General features: G+C 35.5%; 1 protein-coding gene across 1 annotated transcript in view; it reads left to right on the forward strand.

Annotated features, from left to right (window-relative positions):
* ZNHIT6 (zinc finger HIT-type containing 6) overlaps positions 1 to 25,721 on the forward strand; it is a 59,850-nt gene extending 34,129 nt beyond the window's left edge. Inside the window, exons 8-10 of the mRNA XM_023208381.2 lie at positions 1,661 to 1,738; positions 20,576 to 20,700; positions 24,424 to 25,721. Of these exons, the coding sequence (XP_023064149.2) occupies positions 1,661 to 1,738; positions 20,576 to 20,700; positions 24,424 to 24,464 (244 nt within the window). The 3' untranslated portion in view covers positions 24,465 to 25,721. The remainder of the gene's footprint in view (positions 1 to 1,660; positions 1,739 to 20,575; positions 20,701 to 24,423) is intronic.
* Positions 25,722 to 26,687: the final 966 nt, after the last annotated feature.

The raw sequence follows: 26,687 nt of genomic DNA on the forward strand, positions 1-26,687 counted from the left end.
GAGGCTCCGTGGGCGTGGGACCCTCCCGGCCAGGTGTGGGATATATTCTCCGGTGTGCCGGTGTTATAGCGCAGTATTGGGGTGGGAGTTACCCGATTTTCCAGGTGTTGTGTGTCTCAGTTCCCCTGGCTAGGAAAAGGGACTCCCTTCCCCCTCGCGCTTCCCAGGTGAGGCGATGCCTCGCCCTGCTTCAGCTCTCGCTGGTCAGGCTGCAGTAGCTGACCCGCACGGATTGTCTGGCACTCCCGAGTGAGATGACCCCAGTACCTCAGTTGAAAATGCAGAAATCACCGGTCTTCTGTGTCGCTTGCGCTGGGAGATGGAGACTGGAGCTGTTCCTATTCGGCCATCTTGCTCCCAATATCAATTTACTTTCTATCATATTTTCTTGGTGTTTACTGAAGGTCTGTCAGTAGAAATAACAACAGTAGCTGACATTCATTGTTTCCTATGTTCCACACACTCTTCAAAGCAGACAATAATAAGTATGTTAATTCATTTAATCCTCACAATAACTCTGAAAAGTAGATTATTATTATACCCATTCTATAAATGGGGCAACTGAGCCTTAAAGTGGTTAAGTAATATCCTATAGCTAGTAAACAAGGGAGCTAGGATTCACACCCAGGCAGTCTGGAGTCAAAGTCTTTACTCTTAACCCTTAAACTAAACTACCTTTGACGTTGAATGAAAGACTCTGAAAATTAAAAGTTTCCAAGTAACTTTTAAAGACAGGAAATCCTGTTTCAGCCAAGTCTTCAGAGAACTAAGTAAAGTACAATCGCCTCCTGTCCAGAAATACAGCATGGACAAAAGTGGTTAACATAACATAGTGGAAAGATTCAGTCATGGATATCTGGGTTAAAATAGCTGTTTCTGTCCCTTATTAGCTGTGTGATTAAGAGCAAGTTACTTAATTTTCAGGCCTTATTTTTTTCTCATCAGTGAAATAAGAATGATAACACTTCCTAGATAGAATTGTTACAAGGCTTAAAAGAAATAGCATGTATAAAATTCCTAGTACGGGACCTAGCATATACTAGGCACTGCTCAAAAAAGGAGATTGTTATTAGAGTGTGAGTTATTAGTGCTTCTGGGCAGAAACCCAGTTGACTTTATTTTCACCAGATGGTACTTGCTTGGGATATGAACGAATGCTTGGTTTGGTTCCAGAATAACCTGGTATTTAAAATTTAGACTGGGTGGATTCTAAAATGTCTAATCCAGTTCTAGTTGAATCTCTTTCTTTTGCTTTTGATAAAAGGTCATGCCCAGACTGAACCTGACCCATGTCACATATCAAGCAGTCTTTAAAATAGCTATGATAGTTGAGTTTCTTTCCTTATAAATGGTAACCTAGTTGTTATCATTAGTCACATATTTGCCAGTAAGACAAAATGTCACTGAATAGGATACATTTTTGTAAAATTATATAGCCAGATTAATTTATTGAAACAGATATTTTAAAATTTAAGATGAACAGAGGAAAAAAGTTATATTCTTTTCAGATTTCTGGTTAGAAAACATCTTTATCTCCTTTTCTATGCTTAAATAGAGGAACTTTTAAGTATTATTAGGTACAAATGCTTAGTCTCCATAAGACTATGTGGAAATATATTAAAAATCAACTTTTCCTTCAATGTGATGTTTTTTATTTCAGGTTGAAAGCCTACCTTCACTCTCAGACTGGGGTTCAGATTTTAATGAAGATTGAATATATGCAGCAAAATTTAGTAAGGTAAAATTGCTCTCCTCCCATTTCTTTAAATATTTTTTAGTTCTGTGACATAATTAAGTAGCTTGATTAGCTCAAGTTATTAAACTAATTATCTAGCTATGAACATGACTTTTACTTTTCAACTTTCAAGTCAGAATTCAAAATAATCACACTTATAGGACAAATTGGGTTGAAAAATCATCCAGGTTAAAATATTTTATTTTATTTTCTGTCAACTGAGGTAGGGGAAGTAGAATATTTTAAAATACAAGCATTCTTTTATTTGTTCTATTGTGTTTTACTTCACTGAGCTTTACAGATACTGCATTCTTTACAAATTGAAGGTTTGTGGCATCTCTGCTTCGAGCAAGTCTATCTGCACCATTTTTCCAACAGCACATGTTCAGTTCGAGTCTATGTGTCACAGTTTGGTAATTCTAGAAATATTTCAAACTTTTTCATTAGCATTATATCTGTTATGGTGACCTGTGATACAGGAGTAACACTTTAATGTTACTACTGTAATTGCTTTGGGTGCACCATGAACTGTGCCCATATAAGATGGCAGCCTTAAATGTGTGTGTTCTGACTGTTCCACCAACCACTCATTCACCCATCTCTCTCACTCTCCTCAGGCCTCCTCTTCCTTGAGACCCAGTAATATTGAAGTTAGGCCAGTTAATAACCACACAACGGCCTGTGAGTGTTCAAGTGAAAGGAAGAGTCATATCTCTCACTTTAAATCAAAAGCGGAATGATTAGGCTTAGTGAGGAAGGCATATTGAAAGCCGAGATAGGCTGAAAGCTAGGCCTCTCCTGCTAGTTAGTCAAGTCATGATTGCAAAGGAAAAATTCTTGAGGGAGATTAAAAATGCTACTCCAGTGAACATAAGCATGATAAAAAAGTAAAACAGTCTTATTGCTGATAGGGAGAAAGTTTTAGTGGTCTGGACAGAAGATCAAACCAGCCCAAACATTCCCTTAATCCAAAGCCCAATCCAGAGCTAGGTCCTAACTCTCAACTCTATGAAGGCTGAGAGAGGTGAGGGAGCTGCAGAAGAAAAGTTTGAAGCTAGCAGAGGTTGGTTCATGGGGTTTAAGGAAAGAAGCCTTCTCCATAACCTAAAAGTGTGGGGTGAAGCAGCAAATGGTGATGTAGAAGCCAAAGCATGTTTTCCAGAAGATGTAGCTAAGATAACTGATGAAGGTGGCTACACTAAACAATAGATTTTCAATGTAGACAAAATAGCTTTATATTGAAAGAAGATGACATGTAGGACTCAGCTAGAGAGGAGAAGTAAATGCCTGCCATAAAAGCTTCAAGGGATGGACTGACCCTCTTGTTAGGGGCTAATGCAGCTGGGGATTTAAAGTTGAAGCCAGTGATCATTCACCATTCCAGAGATCCTAGGGCCCTTAAGAATTATGCTAAATCTATTCTAGCTGTGCTCTGTAAATGGAACAACAAAGCCTGGATGACAGCACATCTGTTTATGGCATGGTTTACTGAATATTTTAAGTCTACTGCTCAGAAAAAAAATTTGTTTTCAAAATATTACTGCTTATTGACAACTTCGATCCTCTTTGGGAGTCTAAAGAAGGAAAGTTATAACATTAGTGTGAGGATGTTAAAGGAAAATGAAGCGCAGAGGAGTTGAATGCCTAGAGCTAGGTCGTGTGAGTTTCATTTAAGCGTACTTCTTTGATGTATTTTTTGTTTAGATTTATCCCATTTGGCTCTTTGTTAAAATAAGTCTTAACGTTTTGACTTGTAGCTTTCTGAGTTGTGGTCTCTAGGTATCCTGATTCCTTTCTATGCAATGGCATGAGAGCAGTTTCCTTAACTGCTCCGTTTTGGGACATTACATCCTATGGGCATTTCTGATGCTCTTCTCAAAAACCCTAGTATGCTAGGACAAGCTGAGATTTCCATCCACTTTGGCTCTTCGTGGACTTACAGTACACATTTCCAAGTTAAAAAATAACTGCTCTCTGGGCCCAAGCAATGTATCCTATACTATAAACTTTAAAATACTCACTATCCCCTGTTTGTCTTTTATTACCAAGAATTCTGATTTCCTTGAATTTTGGAAGAAGAGGATATTCTGTCAGTCAAGTGTGACTGGCTTAGATGAGTGGACACATTGGCCCTCAGAGGTATTCTCTTAGTAGGCTTGTGAGACTAAAACCATGGTCTCATGGCTTAAAACATGAGTAACATTTAGATGAACTAATTAGATAAAATATGGCACATGGCAAGAAAGGAACTGAATTTAGAAGATGAAACAGATAATATAAGAATTATGTAATGATTGACTAGAGGTAAATTCCAAGGAAACAATGTAAATTATTTTGTTTAAACATGAATTATGTGGAGTTGACTTTAAGAGTTTACTAAACAAAACTTAATTTTTTAATCCCCAAAGTGAAGGGAATAGTAGATTAATAAAGTGAAAAGTTAGTGGTGTTGACTATAAGGAATACCTAGAATAGACTAATTTGATACTAAACCTGAGCCTAGCTGGGTGCCTGTGGCTCATGCCTGTAATCCCAGCACTTCAGGAGGCTGAGGCAGGCAGATTGCTTGAGCTCCGGAGTTTGAGACAAGCCTGAGCAACATAGCAGGACCTCGTCTCCAAAAAAAAAAAAAAATGATAAACCTGAGCCAGTCTGAGGAACATGAAAGTACTTTCACTCTACCTTATCTGTGGAGAAAGCTCATCTTCCAGATTCCCCTGTTTTTGCTGTTGACTTGAACTAAGTGATGTATGAAAATATTACCAAAGCAAAGAAAGGGGGAAAAGGTTATATCCCAGGTCCAGTTTAAAAATTGGCATTCTTTTAGCCTTGAGTAGTGATGGCATCATTTGACAGCAATAATAATATCAGAAATTCCTGTTGAGGTAGCTTTCATCTTGAAGGTGGACCTAAATTGGCATAGGATATCTTTATATTTCTGATTATTAGGTCAGCCTCAAAGCATAGTTACGCTAATTTCTAAAGAACCTCAATTTTATTAAAGTATTTTGTAGTCATAAGTAATGAAGTTAGATAGTATAGAGATATATGTAGGCATAGATTTTTATTTTTTGTCAGATTTTTAAAACAATGTTCTCTGTATAACATACTGATAAATGGACTAAGGTGAGCATTTACATTTGATTGTATACATAATTACAGTTACATCCTTAAAGGAAAGTACATTCAGAGAACATCTAAGGAAAATTATTAGAGGTTATAAATGCGAAGCTCTAATTTAAGATAAGCATTCTAAATAGAACCATTTTATTATTTCCTGAAAAGTGCTTAGAAATCAAGAACATGTAGTTTCTTTATGGCTGTTTGATTTTATGTTTACAGCATTACAGTAACTTCAGAGTAAAGTCTTTTTACCAAATACTTGATGTTACTAGTTTCCATTGGTTTTATTTTCCATTCTTGGAAGGTATATAGCAATTGTCTCATGATATAGATATACCTGGTCAGCTAGAGCATGCTTACATTTTTTCCAGGTTTTAGCTTTGCCATACATGGCTTATTTTTTAAATTGTGATTATAGAATTTGTGTCTAATCTAAGGAATTCACTACTGATCTGTTTGGGAGTTTTCTTTCCAGAATACGTAGGGTCTGAATTTATCTCTTAGAAAAGCTATTTTAGCTTTTTAAATAAATTCATTTATTCATTCAGCAAATAGTGAGTATGCCAAAGTCCAGGTACTGTTCTAAACATTGAGGCTATGGCAGTAAAGAAAAGTGTTCCTGCCCCTGTGAAGAAGATCATTCATGTAAGATGCTTATGTTAGTAGTGCCATTCTTGCTCTTTGCTGCATTATTTCTTACCAACTTTTTATTCTTAGAAAGTAAATGAGTGGTTTTGGACTAGAAAAGCCTGCGTTGCTAAATGTCAGGCACTATCAGAGGGCAGCTGTTGTATTATTGCCCACTTAAGTTACCACTGACTAAATAATTTATAAAACAGCCAACTTTGTCTATTCAAGTACAGTTTTCCAAATATATTAAATTTTAAGCCTAGATTTTACTTTTATTTTATGGAATTATTTACCAGAAAGAAATTTAGATACATTTTTGTTTTTTATATTTACTTTGCTACTTTGACACTTGTAAATCTTCGTGGTTTTTTTTTTTTTTTTTTTTTTTTTTGTGATTTAAGCAGTTATAGGATGATTCTTTCCAAATTTATTCAAAAAAAACCATTAAGTACATTTAATCTTCTAGGCATATAAATAAAAATTGGGGTTTATACAAGAATGAATAAAATACAGTTCTATTGTAGTAGGGAAAACAGACACACTGTATATATCATAAGAAATCTGTGTCTACATCTTAAAAGCGATGTGGAAGGTAGCAGGTATCCTTATGTCATCAGAAGGCTTTGTTGTGGAAGTCACGTTTGACTTTTATTAAAGGTGAATGGCCTATGACTAGGGGAGGGTACAGAGGCCCTTAAGAAGTACAAGGGTGTGGTATGTCGTAAACAAGGCAAGTAAGTGGAGTATATAGATGCATGCAGAGAAGTATTTTTAAAACTTTTTTTAAAAAGATAAGGTTGAAGAGTTAGTTCAAGACCCAATACTAACGCTGTTTGAATCTTGTCTCATTGGCATAGAAAACTGTAAAAATCTAGAAAAAAAAAAACCTGTAAGACTTGGTGATCAAGTTGGCTATAGGGAGCAATAAATAGGAATCAAAGGTGACTACGGTTTCTGGCATGATTGCTGTTTACAGAGAGATGAAGGTAAGGTCTGGAGAGGCTAAGAGCATGTTGAGTTTCGTGTAGAAGTCACATCATTTTCCGAACACTACTTTCAAAGAGAATGACCTTACTCTACTAATTATTAGGATATCTTCAGAGTGAAATTGTATGCTAGTAAAAGAATAGTGATATTATCCTTCCAGAATACTTAATATGTGGAGTAGACCTTACTTTACTTTATGAGGTTCTAGACTAGACTTTTTAGACCAAAAGTTTCACCATTACAAATAGTACATTTATTATAATAAATAAAAGTTTGTTGTCACTGCTCCTTAAACCTAACCCAAATTATGAGAACTTCCAGAATAACCTTTTTGCTCTTATGCAAAAATGTACATCAGAGATTTGCTATAAAGTCAAAATTGTGTTTTTAATTTGATACAGACCTTGGAAAGTTGGTAAGCCTATTTTCCCACCTAAATGTGGGAATCAGAACAGAAATGATACTGCATTGTTGTAAAGGTTAATTTGAGTTAATACTTGTCAGCTGCTTAATACAGTGCCTGGCACCTAGAAAATCACTCCTGTGTATTCAAGTATTTTGAGTTTCAACTAGAATATCATGCTGAAATGATTCAATGAAGCTAAAGAGGTGTTTAAGTTCCACATTCGGTAGTAGTTAACTATATCATGTATTACTTTATTTGTTTAACAGCTTCTTTTAACCAAATTCATTTTCAAAATTTTGTTTTGAGAGACAGGGTCTTACTCTGTTGCCCAGGCTGGAATGCACAAGCATAGCCTCACTGCAGCCTTGAACTCCTGAGCTCAAGAAATCTTCCTGCTTCAGCCTCCTGCATAGCTGAGGCTCCAGGCATGCATCAGCCATATAATTTCTTATACTTCTGGGATATACTTCAAATGTAATATTAGCCATACATTCCCAACAGATCACTCACCACTAAACACAAGGGAGCAGATAACCAGTCATGTTTGTTAATATTTCTTTTGACATAATTGGATATTGCAAGAATATGAGATTTCAGGAACTTAAGATATTGTCAGCTTATTTCTGTGGAAATTACTCCCAAATCTAGATACAGTTTTAACTTTTCTCCCAAACTCCAAATCTTGGTTTCCAGCTATCTTCATTTACACATCTCATTAAATCTTAAGCTCAACATGTCTAGATTTCATTACACTGCATCTATTTCTTCCTGATGTGTGTGTTTCTAATTTAATGGACTGAGTGTTCTGGCATCGAGTAAGCAGTCAACAAATGTTGGTACTCACTTTCTATTACTGGCTCTTTTGTTCTAGTAAGCCAGGCATAAGACCTTGTAGCCCAGCATCTTCGACTACTTCTTGACTTCCGCCTTGCCACCTTACCTTGCATAATTGACATCCACAACGCGTCTTCCATTTGTCCTTTCTTCTCCATTCCTTTTAGGTAGACTATTATTTACCAGTGTCTACGGTAGAGTTCATTTCCTTCCCCCAAACTGGATATAATTTCCATATCTTTAGAACCTTAAAAGTGTTTTGCATTTCTCATAGGTTCCTATAAATTTGACTTATTTTATCCCAATAGAACTTAAACCATATGATGATTAACTGCCTTTTGAAGACAGTGGTTGCCATAGGCATCTTCATCTTTATATTTCCTGCAGAGTTGTGTTAGTGACTTTTCCACAGCAAGTGTTCAGTCTTAATTTTTTAATAAGTGTGCTAATTCATATATATATGTATATATATGCCTGATGTATGCTAGGTATTGATGCCACGTTAATACCCTTAAGCAGGGCTTGGGCAACTTTTCCTATAAATGGCCAGATAGTGAATATTTTCCAGCTTTGTGGGCCATTTAGCCATAATTAGTCAATTCTGCCATTGTAACACATAAGCAACTATAGACCACTTAAATGAATGGACATGACTAGAATATGGTCCAGTAAAACTTTATTTACGAAAACAGATAGTGGGCTGGATTTGGCCTCCAGGCTATAGTTTGCTGATCCCTGCTCTAAAGGGTTTTTTATTGGTTTACGTGGTATCTGTATATCATGTAAACAGTTGGGGGCTTCAATTCTCAACATGTGAAATGAGAGAGAGAGAGAAGATTGTAACAGGGGCCCAGTATAATTTAAAAGTTACTTCAGAAAGTGTAGTACCTGCTCAGAGGTCAGGCTTTTTGATACATGAACCTGACCTAAAGTATCAGTTAAGATTGATCAGGTCTGTATTTTTCATTTATTCAGTTAATTTTCATTGAGCCCCTTCCATGTGCCAGCCCAGCGCTAATCCCTAGGGATATATAGACATCTAAAAGACTAGCCCTCAAAGAGCTCATAGTCTAGGTGGGAAGACTGATATGTGGTAAATACCGCAAAAGATAGATACTTAAAATACAAGGCATAAAAAGTGCCCAGTGGAGGGCAAGGGCATCTTTGCATGGACACTCCAGACTTAATCATTTCTTGATGTAAAGACAAACCTTTGTCTTCAGTTTGCTTCCAGAATTTTTCATATAAAGCCAAGAATTTAGATTTAAACCTAAGCCTAGGTTAAAGTATTACCTAAGCTTTGATTTCATGGATATCACAAAAATTTTTACTGTTCATGAGCATATTATCCTGTTGTACTTGCACATAGCCTATTAGTCGTTTCCTCCTGTGCTGGTTTTAGTTAGTAATTTTGGAATGCTTTTTGTTTGAAAAGCAACCAGCAAAAGTATGAGCTATTTCTCTTGGATGATTTTATTTCCATGCTGAGAGGATGTTTTTAAATTTTGAACACTAAGGCTATTTTACCTTCATTGGAACTTTATGGATCTTTAATCTAAAATATTTTAAAATCATTTTCAGTGAAGTGAAGAGGTAAAATGCTTTTTCCTATCTCCTTTTTGAGAAATTGATTTTACCTATGTAAAGGCCTCAGGTGAGGCCCACCTGACCTCTTTTGGCTTGCACCCACTCACTAGCAAGCAAAGACCCCCTTTCACTACTGGCCAGTTATTTTTCCTTCCTGTAAACCTCTCCCCAGTGGCACATGTAGCCTGTATTTCTTTTCAGAACAATGCTTCTCAGATTTCAGTATCCATCATAATCATCTAGGGCAGTTGTTGAAAATGTTGATTTCCAAACCACTCTCTTAGGGTTCTGGTTTAGTAAATCTTACATAGGACCCAGAAACCTACATTTTTTTTTTTTTTTTTACAATCTCTGCCTCCCAAGGGTGACCCTGATATAAGTTTTTCCTGGGACCACACTTTGGGAAACACTGGCCAGGTTGGTAAACTCCTTGAGGACATTTTTGTTTCCCACACAATGTCTAACATGTTTGATATAGTGAGTTTTTGGTAGATATATTCAATTGAGTTGTTGACGTTGTATAAAGAAACACGGCAATTGATATTAGAATGGATTTTTTTTTAAATCACATTTTACCTCCTTAAAGATATTGGTCTGTACTCTTTCCCTAATTGAACTAGAAATGGAAAATTAGATGACTGTTTCAGACTTATGGTGCATAATTGAAAAATATGCTTTGAAGGTACTCTAGGAAATTTATAAGATGTGTGTTAAAAGTTAGAACTTAAAAATTATTTTGAGAATAGTGCAGAATTAAGTATATACTGGAGAACACTGAAGGAATTCCAGAATTTCTAAGAACAGTGTTAACTATTTTCAGATGTCTTTTCTTATGTAAACAGCCCAAGACATTTCTGCCTAAGATCCCCTGAAAATAACTATGATGAAGAATTAGTGAAGAATAAGAGCTTGTTCTCTACATAGGATTACGTAAACTTCCTCTTGTTTTCCTTTTGAAATTTGATTCTGTTAATGGATACCAAGTTGATAAATGGGGGGAAATCATTTAATCTAAGAATCAATAGTGAACAACGATGCCTTTAATAGAAGATGCCCTCATCAGTGCTCACCCGTCATGTTAAGAGATATTTTTCAAAAAAAAACTTAATTTGTTTGTAATATATTTGTGTTGTTTTGATCGATTTGATTTAATAATAGTTAAAATTATTCAGTTCAGAATAAATTTTATTATTTAAAACATAAAGGTCATAAGTAATAAAATTAAATTTTACTTTTCATTACATTTTTGTTACAGAGAAGGTCAAGTGTAAACATATTACTTGGTATAAAATTCTGCAAGAGAATCTGAATGGAAAAACAAGGTTCTGAGAACAAGCAAGATTTCTAACTTAGAAAGCAGCGCTTACGCATATATATATAATTTTTTTTTTTTTTTTTTTTTTTGAGAGAGAGAGTGAGTGAGTCTCACTCTGTTGCCCAGGCTAGAGTGCAGTGACGCAATCTTGGCCCATTGCAACCTCCGGATTTCGTGTTCAAGCGATTCTTGTGCCTCAGCCTCCCAAGTAGCTGGGATCACAGGCGCTCACTACCACACCTGGCTAATTTTTGTATTTTTAGTAGAGAGACAGGGTTTTGCCATATTGGCTAGGCTGGTCTCGAACTCCTGGCCTCAAGTGATCTGCCCACCTTGGCCTCCCAAAGTGCTGGGATTACAGGTGTGAGCCACCACACATGGCCATTATTTATTTATTTTTTTTAATGGATGATATTGCTGTTAAATTACCATGATATTTAGAGTCTAGTGAATTTACTTAAGGGTGATATATTTCACTTTAAATCATCAATATTCACAGTACACCATAAATTATGTTCTTTGCATCTACTTGTAGGATGTCAATATAAGGATATACAAAAGTATCATTGTTTTTCACAATTATTTTAGGTTATGTTTAAGCAAAACAATGTGAAGACCCTGAATAAGTTTTCCCAAACACACACAAAAATTGTTTCCTGCAAGAGTGATTTAAAATCAAGGTTAAATCTGGGGGCTAATAGGTATCTGTATGGAATATAGTAAGTATGGATGACAAACTTTTATTGAGTGCCTTACTACTGTTTAGGTACTCTGATACCCACTTTATACATATTGTAATTATATTATACGTTATAAGTATATTATAATTAAATGGATAGTCCGTCTGTGGCTGTGTAAGTACTAAGTGGTGGAACCTAGATTCAAACCTAGGTCTGCCTGCACTCAAAGCCTTAGTATGTTCTTTGCAATATGGTACATACCTGTAAGTACCATAAATAATCATAATGCATGTTCTCAGATTATGTGAAACCCAACCACAGTTCTTTGTTATACCTTTTTGGGATTGTTGTTTATTTTTCAAAGTAATCATGGTCAAGATGAGTATGTGTTCAGAATGGCATTAACCTTTGACCACATTTTGGATATAGATTCTAAAAGAAAGTGAAAATAAAACAAACAACAAAGGAAGCATCATTTAAGGATTATAACAATTCTATATTCTATTACAGAACAAAGGAAGCATCATTTAAGGATTAGAAATTGTTAGAGTTAATCTGAAGAATGTCCACACAGAGAAAGGGAATATGTAGAGTGGTTTGCTAAACTTTTTTTATCATCTCAAAGATGATACTCTTCCAGTGATGAAATGGACTTTATATGTAGTATTCTTGTTAAAGCAGTTTTATGATAAGAATTGTTAACTTCGTTTTAAGAAAGTTGAAGTTCAGCTAGTTGGCACAGTTGGCTGAGTGTTTACCAGACAGATATAAACTCAACTATTGAGGTCTCAGTAGCTTTGAACCTGAGAATGTTAGTTTGAGAGGCTGTATTTAAAGTGATCCAAAGTGATGTGATGGTCAAATTCTTAGCAGATTGCAAGCCTACCATTTCTATAGTGATAATCTCACTTCAAATATATACTATTTTGATTCTTGGTTAAGGGAATTATGTGAAATATAAAATATGAGTTTTCTCTAAAAACAAGTGATATTTTAACGTAATGTTAATCTACTAAACTTACCCATCCTAGTTACGTTATAGAATATTTTGTGGCCAATTTAAATGTTAGGCACCAAAACTGTGAATTCTATGTGCATTCCGATATCCATTCTGTGCTCAGTACTTTAAACATATCCGCTCTCTACCCAGTTTCGTAGACCTAGCTCTCTCTTCCTATCTGTACCTCACACGTATCACATATACCTTCTTCCTAGAAAGTCTTTGTCCTTTCACCGCTAGTAAATACCTTGTAGTACACCATTGTATTCCCAGTGCCAAGAACAGTGTCTGGAACATGGTAGGCTCTCAGTAAATATTTGTTGAGTGAGAAATGAATGAACAAGCATACAGTTGAGTGAAAAAAAGTCACAAAATTGGCTTTATAGGCCCAACTCTGCATTTTCTTGAGTGACCCTGAGTAAGATACTTAACTTCTCAGGGCTTCAGTGTACTTAACTGGAAGACGAAAGAGACTGGGTTATAAGTTCCTGCCAACTCTAAAATAATACCATTCTATAATGTAGTTAGTTCATGGACTATTGAACCTCTCAGCAAAAGTTTCTCTGAGGAACCTAATCATATTTTGCAAGGTAATACACATCCTGATAAAGTCTGAAGATGTAAGAGCCTGTACTGATGAGATACTTGCATTCAGTTTTAGCTTCAAAGGAAATGTATGTTTTGTTAGCAAGATTAAGACTAAAGATTAAGATTTAAAATCCCTACATTAATTAGAGGGGGAAAAAGTGCATGGAGGAGAAAGGATTTTAAGAAACAAATAATTAACAATACCGTATTGTATACTTGAAATTTGCTAAGAGGGTACATTTTAAGTGTTCTTATCACAAGAAAAAATTTTAAAATGCTATGTAAGGTGATGGATATGTTAATTAGTTTGATTATGGTATCATTTCACAACATACACACACATCAAAATATCAAATTGAGGCCGGCACAGTGGCTCACACCTGTAATCCCAACACTGTCGGAGGCTGAGGCAGGAGACTCATTTGAGCCCAGGAGTTTGAGACCGGCTTGGGCAACATAGGGAGACCCTGTCTCTACCAAAAAAAAAAAAAAAAAAAATCAAATTGTATACCTTAAATATATATAATTCCTATTTGTCAATTATGCCTCAATAAAATTGGGCAAAAAAAGAATACAAACCAATTAAGGAGAGGGGTTAGCTAGGGTTAGGAGCCGAAGTACCTAGATAGTGAAGGCCCTGTGCAGCCTGCAAGAACAAAGAACATTTGGATGTTGGTACTGAACAAGAGAGGTTTGGAAGGCCAGGGCAGGCAGATAACCTGAGGTCAGGAGTTCAAGACCAGCCTGGCCAACATAGTGAAACCTATCTCTACTAAAAATACAAACATTAGCCGGGTGTGGCAGCAGACGCCTGTAGTCCCAGCTACTCAAGAGGCTGAGGTAGGAGAATCGCTTGAACCTGGGAGGCGGAGATTGCAGTGAGTTGAGATCGCGCCACTGGACTCCAGTCTGGGCGACAGAGCGAGACTCTGTCTCAAAACAAAACAACAATAGAACAAGAGACAATATTTACTGAGGATCTACTGAACTTTACTTTTTTTTTTTTTTGGTTTTAACTTTTAGGTTCAGGGCTACGTGTGTAGATTTGTTATATAGGTAAAATCGTGTCACAAGAGTTTGTTGTACAGATTATTTCATCACCCAGGTACTAAGCCTAGTACCCCGTAGTTATTCTTTCTGCTCCTTTCCCTCGTCCTACCCTCCACCTTCACCTAGTTCCTAGTTCTTTGTGTCCATGAGTTCTCATCATTTAGCTCCCACTTACAAGTGAGAACCTGTGGCATTTGGTTTTCTGTCCTGTGTTAGTTTGCTAAGGATAATGCATCAAGATTCAGGACAATGAAACAATACAGGAGCTGACAGACAAAATAGCCAATGTAAAAATGAACCTAATGGATCTGACGAAGCTGAAAAATACACTTCAAGAATTTCACAGTGCAATCACTGTATTAACAGCAGAATAGACCAAGCTGAGGAAAGAATCTCAGAAATTGAAGATGGGTTCTCTGAAATAAAGCAGACAAAAATAAAGAAAAATGAATGAAAGGAATGAACAAAACCTCTGAGAAATATGGGATTATGTAAAGAGGCCAAATCTACGAATCATTGGCATCCCTGAAAGGGACAGGGAAAAAGCAAACAACTTGGAAAACACATTTTAAGATACCGTCCTTGAAAACTTCCCCATCCTTGCTAGATAGGTTAACAGTCAAATTCAGGAAATACAGAGACCCCCTGCAATATTCCCCACAAGAAGACCATCCCTAAGACACATAATCATCAGATTTTCCAAGGTCAAAATGAAAGAAAGAATGAAATGAAAAGCAGCTAGAGAGAAGGGGCAGGTCACCTACAGAGTGGCTATAGAGATGGGTCACCTCCATCAGGCTAACAGCAGAAGCCCTTTACAAGCCAGAGAGTTTGGGGGCCTATATTCAACACTGTTAAAGAAAAAAATCTTCAACCAAGTATTTCATTTCCAGCTAAACTAAGTTTCTTTAAGCAAAGGAGAAATAAGATTCTTTTCAGATAAGCAAATGTTGAGGGAGTTTGTTAGCACCATACCTGCCTTACAAGAGATCTTGGAAAGAGTACTAAATATAGAAAGGAAAAACCATTACTAGCCAGTGTAACTTTACATTTCTATCATGATACTTTGTGCCAATGAATGCAATAGTTGTTTATTTGTCTGCCTCCCCCCATAAAGTGTAAGGTTTATTTCTATGAACTTCCATTACCTAGCAGACTACCTGTGCATAGTAGACACTAAGTAAGTATTTGAGGAATCAATTGAGGAATAAATGCCAGGCTAATGCTTATAACATTTTCACATGCATTAATTCTAATCAAGTATGTACTATGTCTTTTCTACTTTACCTGATTAGGAATCTCAGGCTCTGAAAAATTGACTTACCCAAAGAAACTAAGTTTGTACAGTTTGTAAGGCTAGGATTTGGACTCAGACCTGTTTGTCAACAGAGTTCAGTTCATGCTTTTTCTACTAACTAGTCTCTGTCTCTGTCATAAATCGTAAATATAATTCCTGGTAAGTATGTCACTTCCTTGCTAGGAGTGCCAAATTACTTTTGGAGTATAAAATCTTATTACTGACGCTAGCTTAGCAAGTTACACTTTGGAAACATTTTCACCTGTTATATTATAGTCCTTACAAACTAACCCATGAGTAGTTATCTTTCCTACCATTATATTGATGAGAAAAACTGAGTCTCCTTCTGGAGTCATAGCTCATAAGAACCAGTGGTAAGACTGGAACTCAAGCCTTGTGGATTTAAAAGTAATTGAATTTACCAACAAAAATCAGAAAACATTTCAAATAAATAATATCTAGAACAAGTCAGAGCCTTGTAAGCCCCTCTTTAAAACAGGTTTTAAAATATATAGTTGGCCATTTTATTTAACCACATCCATAGTTTAAATATCATGGTTCGAATAGGATATTTACCAAATGCAGTTCTGAACTGGTGAGCTTTCTGAATTAAGGCATATGTCTGTACTACACAATTCATGATTGATGCTCCATGTCAAACAGGTATCGTCCTCATTTATGTGGGTACATAAAAATCCTGAAACAAAGTGCAGCAAACCACTAATTTAACTACTGTGATTTTTAAAATATGAAAACTAAGAGAGATTGGGTGAGAAAAAGATTAACTTTGACAAAATCTTTTTCTATATGACTTAAACATTATGAGTTGCAAAAATTGTTACACAGAAGTATTATTTGGAGAAATTTTAAATAATACCTTTTAAAATGTAAATAAAAGAATAATTAAAACTGTTTTAATCTAGAAAACTAGATTGAGAAATAAATACAACTATGAAAAAATATAGGTTAAGTGCTACCTTTGCCAGATAAATATACAAAATTGTAGAAATTTAGAGCTGAAGGGATCTTGGCGATCACCTAATTCAGTGATCTTATTTTAGTGGAAAGATACTGTGGCTTAGGGTCTGCTACTAGATTGTTAAATTTGGAGAAATTCAGACTTAGTTTTGGTATTTTTTAGGAGGTGGAAGGGGCGATGATCCATGGAGTGTCAGTGATCAGATGGGACATAAAGTAGTTTGTAACTTCCTTTCTTTAAAAACTTGTCTTTTTGGGTTATGAGGAGTTTTTTTAAAAAAGCATGCTAATTTGCTAATAAAGTACAGAGAAAGAAGTTCAAGAACTTGGCCCATTTTTTTTGAAAGTTAGTGACAGAGTCAAGATTAAAAGCACACCCTTGATTATCATGACAACTTTTATTTACATAATGTCACTGTAACCCCTCTTTGGCCCACCGAGCCAATTCTGCCCTCATAATGCCCCCATGAGGCTGCCCAGAGCAGTGTCAGCCAGTGAGCCTGTGAGGGTGAACAAGTGAAATTACAAGAGGAAATGTCTAAGAAGGGTCCCAGAGGGCAAGAGAAAAGACAGATGTTAGTATCTTAATTCCTCCAAACCTAAGTAGTTTGTCTTATGGTAGCAGAGACATTATACTAATGGAAATACCAGAGTTTGTGAAAATTTCAAAAAGGTAAAGCTATCCCTTAGGATTCAGTAGCTTCATGGCTTGCAAAGGAGCTAAACCCAAATGTTTTAGGCAGTGCAAAGCTGGGCTCTTAAAACTTGCCTCAAGATAATGGAAACAGAAACATTCAAAGTACCTTTATCTTCTTGGAAGTAAATGTGACAATAAAATAATGATTTGAAGGTCGTACTGAAAGTTGTAAGGCTACATTTAAAATGCAAAATGCACATAAAGGCAGTATCTTCACTGCTAATGAAATTGAGTGACTTTGTCCTGAACTGAAGTTTCTATAGGAAAGTATTGTTATTTTTGGTAAATAAAAATATAGAACACATGTGCTTAGGGCTTAAATAAATGTGTGAGCAGTTTCTGTGTTTTTTCATTTAGCCCTCACTGTAGCTCTCTAAAGTGATACTGTCATTATCCCCATTTTCAAGTGTGGAAACTGAGGATTAAATAACTTAAGTAACTTATCCAGGATCACAGACCAGTGAATGATGGAGCCGGAACTTTAACTCAGCGTTAAACTCCAAACTCAAACAACCAATAAAAGTTATTACTTCATTTAACTAAACTGCAAGTCCATGAAGTGTTAACCCCATATGTGTCTGATAGGCTTTCTTTATGAACAGTTTGCAAAATTTACTTTTAAATTACTGGTAAATATCAATGGTAGGTTAAGAGTAACCACTTGTAGTAGAAAAATCTAAGAAATTCAGAATTTCAGCTAAAAGATTATTTAGTGAAATCTGAAAGCTTCATGTAACAGGCTGGAAAGCTGTGGCACAGAAGCTTACTGACACTCAGTAGCATATTGCTGATTAGAAGTTTGCAACATTTTAGGCTAAACACTAAATAAAATCCATTGATTCTAATCAAAACCATACAACATACCAGATTTTCACTGCATAAAATATTTTTAAAATAATTTATTAGTTAACAACCCTCTTCTAAATCTTTGCATCCTTAGTGCTTTGCACAGTGCCTGCTTAGCATGTAAAACAGGAACCAAGTTTTTTTAAGTATAATCATTACAGTTTTAGAATCCAAATAAGTATAATCATTACAGTTTTAGGATCCAAAGCATGTTTAACTTGTTGTGTAGTAATTTTTATGTACCTCTGAACATTCCTTTGCTAGGAACATATTTTATATCAGCAATAATTTTAGGCTCTGATTCCCATGTGGCCTTTTAAGAACTTTTTTTGTTGCTTCTTGGTTTTAGCTTTGAAAATCTGGAGAAACCCAATTAAGATTTAATATTACAAAAAGAAATAAGATACCTAAAACATTAAGTATGCACTGAAAATTATTTACTAAAAACTGAAACAAGTAAAAAACATTCCCTTATTTGAAAAATGCCTTTCATTAGAAACCTTGTGATTTAGTTAAAATGTGCAGAAGATAAGTTATTGCAAGTGCCTGTAGGATGCCACTTGAAAAGCTCCTGTTTGAGAGTCCAGGTCTTATTTCCTCCCAAGAAAAATTTAGTTATCCCCATTTTATATTTTACTTTGTAAGTTAATCTTATACTTAGGTATCTGATACAGTCTCATTTTTCTTTTTTATGTAATTACTACTAACTTTAAAAAAACACTGCTTAATTCAAAGAGAAATAATGTTTAAAAGATGTGAAGCATTTAATCCTTGAATGCTGGAAACACTTTTAAAGTATTGTAAGCACATCTGTATTACATTACACACAGGGAAAAGAATGTATGAATTCTATGATCTGTGGGCACTAAGGTGGCTGGTTTAGAAAAACAGTATTTTGCACTTCAAGTTTCTTTTCAACATAAAGAATATTCTGCAGTTCCACGCTGGGGTGTGTGGTCAGGGAAGCATAAGTAAAGTTTTGGTTTTACAGTTGTTCTCTAACTTTAGTCAGCTTGGCTCAGCATTTTGTTAGGCCCTTTTATTTTTCCTGATTTGAAAACGATTGCATGAGACAAACTCAGAACATGGAGAAATCACTACATCATATTTTTTAATAAGTGTCCTGCATGTCTTAGTCAGCTGTGATTATGGTGCAGATAATTTTTTACTAATTAGGAAATACCAAAGTTTGTGAATGATTTATTCTTAAAATTACAGCAAATTTAAATGTATCCCAATGATATCCTCACTCTTGATCACTTGTGTTCCAGTGTGCTTTTTTGAGCAGGAGATAAAAGGATGGAGTTACAGCCGTTAGGCTGGATATCTCATGTGATATGTGTTTTGCATGTGACTATCACCTGTCTTTGGTAGAGATGAATAAAAATGCTGGAGAACTTCTGCACTACACTGGTTGACATGTTCTCAGCTTTTTCTTCTTTGACATGAAATGACATTAACATGCCAGCATATTCTCATATGTACACGCTAGTGAGCTAGCTAGAATTCCACCCCTTCACTCCTATCCCAGAAAGCAAGCAAGAATGAATGTTCTGGGGGTGCATATACAGTCACCTCAAACTTATTTTTTTAAAGTAATAATTTGAGAATTTCATACTTTAATGACCACTAGCATCTATTTACCTGTGACACATTTGGCATCTATGTCATGATAAACTCTGTATTTCTTAAATTTTATATGGCAATATAAATTTCTGGAAACCAGTTAAAATTAGAATAATTGAGTTTTTACAAAAGCCACTTTTATAGCCAGTTATTTTATTGCCATGTTACTAGAAATTATAAGGTGATTGGTTGTCTTTAAGGCTCAAAATAAATGTAGTTGAGGAATTTGAATGGTTAGCACATTCTTTTATTCAAGAAAAATGACAGCATAAATATTATTTTTTTTTATTTTTATTTTTTTGAGGCAGAGTTTCTCTCTTGTTGCCCAGGCTGGAGTGCAATGGTGTGATCTCAGCTCACTGCAACCTCTGCCTCCCGTATTCAAGTGATTCTCCTACCTCAGCCTCCGAGTAGCTGTGATTACAGGCATGTGCCACCACGCCCAGCTAATTTTGTATTTTTAGTAGAGATGGGGTTTCTCTATGTTGGTCAGGCTGGTCTCAAACTCCCGACCTCAGGTGATCCACCCATCTTGGCCTTCCAAAGTGCTGGGATTACAGGTGTGAGCCACCGCACCCGGCCAACATAAATATTATGTAAAAGTCTTTAACTGGTATGAAAATTGGTAACTTGTAGGCTGGGCGCGGTGGCTCACACCTGTAATTCTAGCACTTTGGGAGGCCGAGGCAGGCAGATTACGAGGTCAGGAGATCGAAACCATCCTAGCTAACACTGTGAAACCCCGTCTCTACTGAAAATACAAAATAAATTAGCCAGGCGTGGTGGCACGCACCTGTAGCCCCAGCTACTCAGGAGACTGAAGCAGGAGATTCACTTGAACCTGGAGGGGGAGGTTGCAGTGAGCCAAAATTGTGCCACCGCACTCCAGCCTGGGCAACAAAGCGAGACTCCATATCAAAAAACAGAAAAGAAAAAGAAAATTGGTAACTTGTTCTAGAGCTCTCCTAATGTCAGAATATTTGATATTTTTTTATTTAGTTTTAGAACCTCTATAATAATAGCTCTTATACCTGCCTTCTTAGAAGGTATTAAACTTATACTATAAGGAAGTAACTACTGAATTGTCATCACCTTTAAAAAATTTTTAATGTAAAGGACTCTCATATGTTTATCTATCAGTATTTTGAATATTAACAGTGTTTCCTGTTTTTTTGTTTTTGTTTTTTATTAATAAGATATTATGAACTAGATCCTTACAAAAGTCTTCTAGACAATTTGAGGAACAAAGTGATCATTGAGTATCCAACATTACATGTGGTATTGAAAGGATCCAATAATGACATGAAAGTTCTTCACCAAGGTAAGTGTAAATTTGTTTCTGTAATGCTTAGAATAGCTTTAGAGAAACCAAAGCAAAATATATCCACCCTTATTTCTTTATATGTGTTTTCCCAGTATATTTACACACTTACAGGATCTCCTCTATAGCTACAGTTAATGTGAAGAACCAAGTAAATGCGATGCTGCTACTCTTCTGTTTTTAAGAGTATATAATCTTATAAAACCAATTTTAAGTGAATGAATCAAATTGAATGGCTATAAAATGACTTTTTTCCAGCATGCGATTCTATGTATTTTTGTCTTTTTTTAAGCTAATAGTCTTTCAGTAACTGTCCATGATCACATACATTTACTCCATAGTTAAGACTTTAGACATTTGTAAAATAAGGGATTACAAAACATTTTTAGTTGACAAGGAAAATGTTGAATGGTAAAGAAAAAAAAAAAAAAGCCTGGTATCCTACCTTGTAGAAGGAGATAATGTTGCAAGGAACATTATATTTAAAAATTTGGCAGCATTGAGAATAAGCGAATGCCATTACCTTTACCCTTTATCTCCTTTTCCAAACCTACTGGTTTTATTTTCTCTGATTTTGTGATATAGGGAAGTACTAGAACTGGAAAAAATGTACATAAAAGTTTAGTACATAAAATGACTTATCTACATTTGTAAGTACTGATTAAAGTAAACTAAATGTGCTTCTGAATGCAAGATTTGAGAGGATGAATAAAATTTAGTGACTACCTTTAAGAAGTGAGGAAGATTACCTACCTTAATCCAAAACTATTTCGTAGCATTTTCAACTAAAAGAATTATAGATACAGGCCAGATTTTGCTATAACAAACTCCAGAGGAGCATAGAATCTTTGTCTTGGATTGATAATATTTTTTAAGTAGTATTTGAAATGGGTGGTTTAAGTCTTATTGTTATATCAGCATTACAGGCTGTAAGATGCAGTAACCTATGTTATAGGGTATTCTCTGTTGTGCATAGTGTTTTTTCTTTGCAAAATTAATAGGAAAAAAAATTGTTTTTCAAAGTGGCCAAAACTGTATCAGTGCTACAACTTGAAACCAGATTTTAGTTAGCAAACATGATGTTTCTATAATAAATTATGGACCTCTAAATCTTATTTTTATTCTTGACATTAATATTTTTCACAATTTGAGAATATTCTGTATTATTTTTTCAAAATAAATTAGGAATTTTAGTTTTAAATGACCAGTTTCACTTTGTTTAAGCTTTGTATTTTGTTGGTTTTTCTTAATAAATTCACACAGTCCCCTCTCAAATGTTGGTTTTGGGAAAAGTTGTTTAGTAATGTAGGTTAGTGGCTAGGGCAAACATCATCTGTATAAATAAACAGCACACACAGCTCTCCTTTCACTTTGTTTAGGAATGTACATTCAAGTAAGGCTTCCTGTAATGAAGCAATAAGAAAAGACTACTTTACTAGCGTACTGGGAGCCTTATTGGGTAAAATTTACTATTTTTCTGGTGGGTATATGATGTTTGACTTATTTACAGGAACACAGATGACTCATGCTTTTAGTACAGAGGATTATTTAGAACTGTGTTAGCAAAGAACTTAAAACCATACCAGTTTTGTCACATCATAAGTACACACACCTTGAAAGTAATGCCCAGGTCTTCCTGTACATGCATTTCTTTCTGTAAGTACTTCAAGGTGTCTGTTTCTTTATACATTCTCACAGCATCAGATATTTTGCAGGGTGATCCCTTGATGAGGGAAGGGGATTATGTAAGAAGAGGGCATTTTCTTTGGAAAGCCTTGAAATTCCTTCCCTTTCTGGAGGTAAAAAAGTTGAATTTGATCCTGAGTTCATAGTACAAGTTGTCTCTTACCTAATTTGGGGGTACATGTGTTTCTGATCTGGGATTCAGTACTTCCCACACCTGATGGTTGTTCTAGTATTTGTTATGATTGTAGATTGCCATAATTTTTTTAAGTCTGCCTATATTAATCAGCAGTAGCCAAGATTTTGTTTGTTTGTTGCTTTTCAGTAATGGAAAAGGTTAACTGGAAAAGATTGAGCTATTAAGATAGTCCACTAGATTGGGGATGCTAAGTGCTGATTACCTACCTTATATCAATCCAGTGCGAAGTGCTTAGAATGGTGTAACTTGCTTCACAGACTGTTGTTAGACTAGCAGATTTAGATGATTGAGAAAAGCATGCTGCATTTCAGTCTAAGGAAGAAAGAATGGAACCCTATTCAAAGAAGAAAACTGGGCACCTTCAATAGGCAAAGAAAGGGGAAAATGTCCCCATACCGCTACAAATCTCTATTAATTTAGAAATGTCAGCAAAATAAACTTTTTGATGTTCTAGTATAACTCAAGATTAGAAAATGCCTCAGCCTTCAGAGAAGGAATCCAACCCAAAATTGATTACTGGAATTAGTGAAAATACCTGGCATAGCAGCTACTCATGTGTCAGTCTCTTACTGGGCCAGTAAATCTTCCATTCATTCTCCCTTGCTCACCTTTCCTCATTCTTCCTTACCTCTCTTTTCTTTCTTTTCCTTTTGCAGGGAGAGAGGGGAGGATTTTAGGCACTGGAACACACATGTAAAACTTATTATACAATAGCTGCTATAATAGAGTTTGCCCGAAGTACAGAGACAGCCAGAGGAGGAAAAAATCTTATACTATCTTGGAGGCACTGGATGGACTGCTAAAGTTCATAAAATTTCGCAAAGATTGGGACGATATCCTGGATGGAACTTATTTCAGTTCCTTACTCATAGAAAGAGCTCAGTAAACACTCTTGTGGTTGCTGGTACAATCTGAAATCTAGGTACAACAGCAAACCCCAGGGAACTTGTCAGTTGGAATATGCACAAAGTTCCAGGTGTGTACTTCTAGCATCAACTTTTATAAGCTGTGGTCCCTTGAGCATTTGCTCTGCCTCTCTGAGCTTTATTTGTCGTATCTACTCAGTGGAGATAACAGCTGTAAGCTCAAAATAACCTATATTTTACCATGACAATTTTTAAAGAGTTACTACCTATTATTTCCTTTTAGCTTCACAAGACAATGAAATAGAACACTTTACTTCTAGTTCCCATTTTGAAAATTTAGGGAAAAAACACTAAAAGACAGAATGACTTGCAGTTACATTGATTCAGCAAACATGCTCTACATTGTGAGGATAGATACAGAAAAGAAAGGTCGAGTTTCTGTCCTCCAGGAACTCTCAATTTAGTGAATGAGTCATAGTCTTGCTTTCTCTAAGCAAGACAGGGGTATTAGAGGAGCTCCATTTCTACTCTTCTTTCCTGTGAAAGGAAGGAGATGACGATTAGCTAGTCTTCTGTCACTCCACATTCACTCAACATATACTGACCCTCAATTGAGTTTTAAAAAAATCATGGAAAAAATTTATTCCAACCACAAGTGGCCGGCCTGGATAATAGTGATCTATTCAGTGGCATGAATATGGATCATAACCACATTGTGAAGTGACCATTCCCAAGTCTTCCACAGAGTCAGGAAGGATGTTACCTCACAAAATATAATTGCCACTTTCAGACATCATTTCTCTATGTATTGTGGCCAGAATTGTATATCCTAGCTGCCTGAGACATAATGCGGTTTGTGTGTCCGTGTGAGCAGTGCTGTTGCTGTATATCAGAAGCGGGGAGAGAAGAGGGACAGAGCAAGCTAAACAGAAACAGTATAAACACTTGACTGTATGTTTACTTATTTTTTTCTAGTGAAAAGTGAATCTACCAAGAACCTTGGTAATGAAAATTGAGCACTTTTTCTGGAAGAAGAATGTGAAAACTTCCAGACAACTGCAGCAGAGTCTGCATTGATGGACTGTTGGCTGATTGGGGTATTGTCAATGGGTGATGGTGGAATTTTTTCTTTATATGAAAAATAAGCTTAACTCTTTTAAAAAATGTATCTTATAGCCTCTTGAATTAATTGATTTGTAAGACCCTTTTATTCGTATTAAGAACTCTCCTTTGCACTTGATCAGCATAGTACTTATTAGGCCTTGGCTTTTAATATGCTTAATTCCATAAACTGAAAACCTTTTTTTTTTTTTCTTTTTTCTTTCTTTATTTTTTTTTTGAGATGGAATCTTGGAGTGCAAGTGATATGAGCATAGGTTCCTCAAACTCCTGAGCTCAAATGGTCCTCCCACTGCAGCCTCCCAACAGGCTTATACCACCACACTCAGCTAATTTTTTTTTTTTTTTTTTTTGTGGTAGAGACAGGGTTTTGGTCTTTTGCCCAGGCTGGTCTCAAATTCCTGGCCTCAAGCAATCCTTCCACCTCAGCCTCCAAAGCATTGGGATTACAGGCATCAGCCACCACATCTGGCCTTGAAAACTTTTTTATTTGTTAATTTGATGTATGAACAAACCCAAGGATCACCCGTGTCAACCACAAAGTTGGCATTCTCTTTAGTAGAACTTCACTAAACAGAAAGGCAGTGCCATGCACTGTCTAGCCACAGGAGAACTAATCTTCCATCAGTTGCCCTTTCTTATCTTTGGAGTTTATATGTAACTTACCCTTATGAGACAACTTTTCCACTTGAGAAACTCCTAGTACAATGACTTATACTAGAAGCCTGGATAAATACTATTAACTACTGTTTCTTATATTCACTTGAGAAAATCAATGGCTCCACATTGTTTGAGCCATTAGTGCTAACAAATTTGGATTTACTTATTCAAGTCTTATGAATTCTGTGCCTTTCATCACATTCCTAGTCCACTCTCATCCTTACTGCAAAAGGGTGTTGTGATGGCCAGTTTTATACTGTGTTTTGATATGTCTAGCAATAACTTAAAGAAAAAATAACTGGGAAATCTTCAACATGTTATTGGAATGTGTATATATGTATTAATGTATATACATGGCTTAACTTATATGTTATGGCAGCTCTGTATACAGTTTGATCTCACATACTGAAAAAAAATTCTTAATTTTATTGGAGTTTATACCACTATGAAACTGCAATATGACTGTAAGAGAGTAAAAAAGATTGTTACATCTACATAGTATGTGTTGTGTACTTAATGGTTAAAAAGCAATGATAAAATTGGACATTAATGAAATTCATTTTTAATTTACAGTTGGAATAAGTTCTTTACCAAAAAGAAACCAGAGACATTAGTTAAGGAGACTTAAAAAGATTTGAAATATGAAAAGATAATGAGAAGATGAACAGAAGATAAATTTGTGGGACACAAGTGTAACTTGGGATAGAAATTGGAGAAGAGAATCAAAAAACAATAATGCCAGAAAGACCCTTGGTATAGAAGTACTAATGGAAATGTGATACATAGAAAGTTCTTAGAAAGTGAGGCCTTGCAATTTGAGAAACATACATACATATTTATAATCTCTAAAGCAACTTCAGGAATATTCTAACATATGATAAAGAATTTGTGTAGAATTATGTTGTTCACATTATTATTGGAGAGACAAATGAGATTTCAAGGAATTTGTTTATAATCGAAAGTGAAATGTGTCTTCTTGAAACCAGCAAGAAATAGATGAATTGAGTGAAACGTTGTGTTATTAGAAAAAGTGGGATAAAGTATACAAAAAGAACATGCGATCTGAATGTGATCTGAATATCAGGGTGGATAGGAATTTTTTGACAGTGAAATCTGTTATGATGTAGTCTCATTTCCAAGAAAATCTTGAGTTCCATCCCTTCTGAATTTAAATTGAAAACTGAACAAAAAACAAACTATCCTGTACTTTTTCCACTGCTCAAGAGGAAAAAAAGAAATCTACATCATCTAATGCATCTTTGCCATCTTTATGTTCTAGAATTCTATTAGACTTTTCAATTACAGGCTATTAGGAAAGAATATAACTCTTAGAATTCTCCTAAATATAATTATCAATTCATTTGATTAATATGCACATTTATTCCCATAAGATTTACAATACACATGTGTTTTAGTGAATTCCCAATGGCTTGGAGAGAATGAAATTGGAATAAACTGAA

Source organism: Piliocolobus tephrosceles, chromosome 1, assembly GCF_002776525.5.
Source record: "Piliocolobus tephrosceles isolate RC106 chromosome 1, ASM277652v3, whole genome shotgun sequence".
Taxonomy (NCBI): Eukaryota; Metazoa; Chordata; class Mammalia; order Primates; family Cercopithecidae; genus Piliocolobus; species Piliocolobus tephrosceles.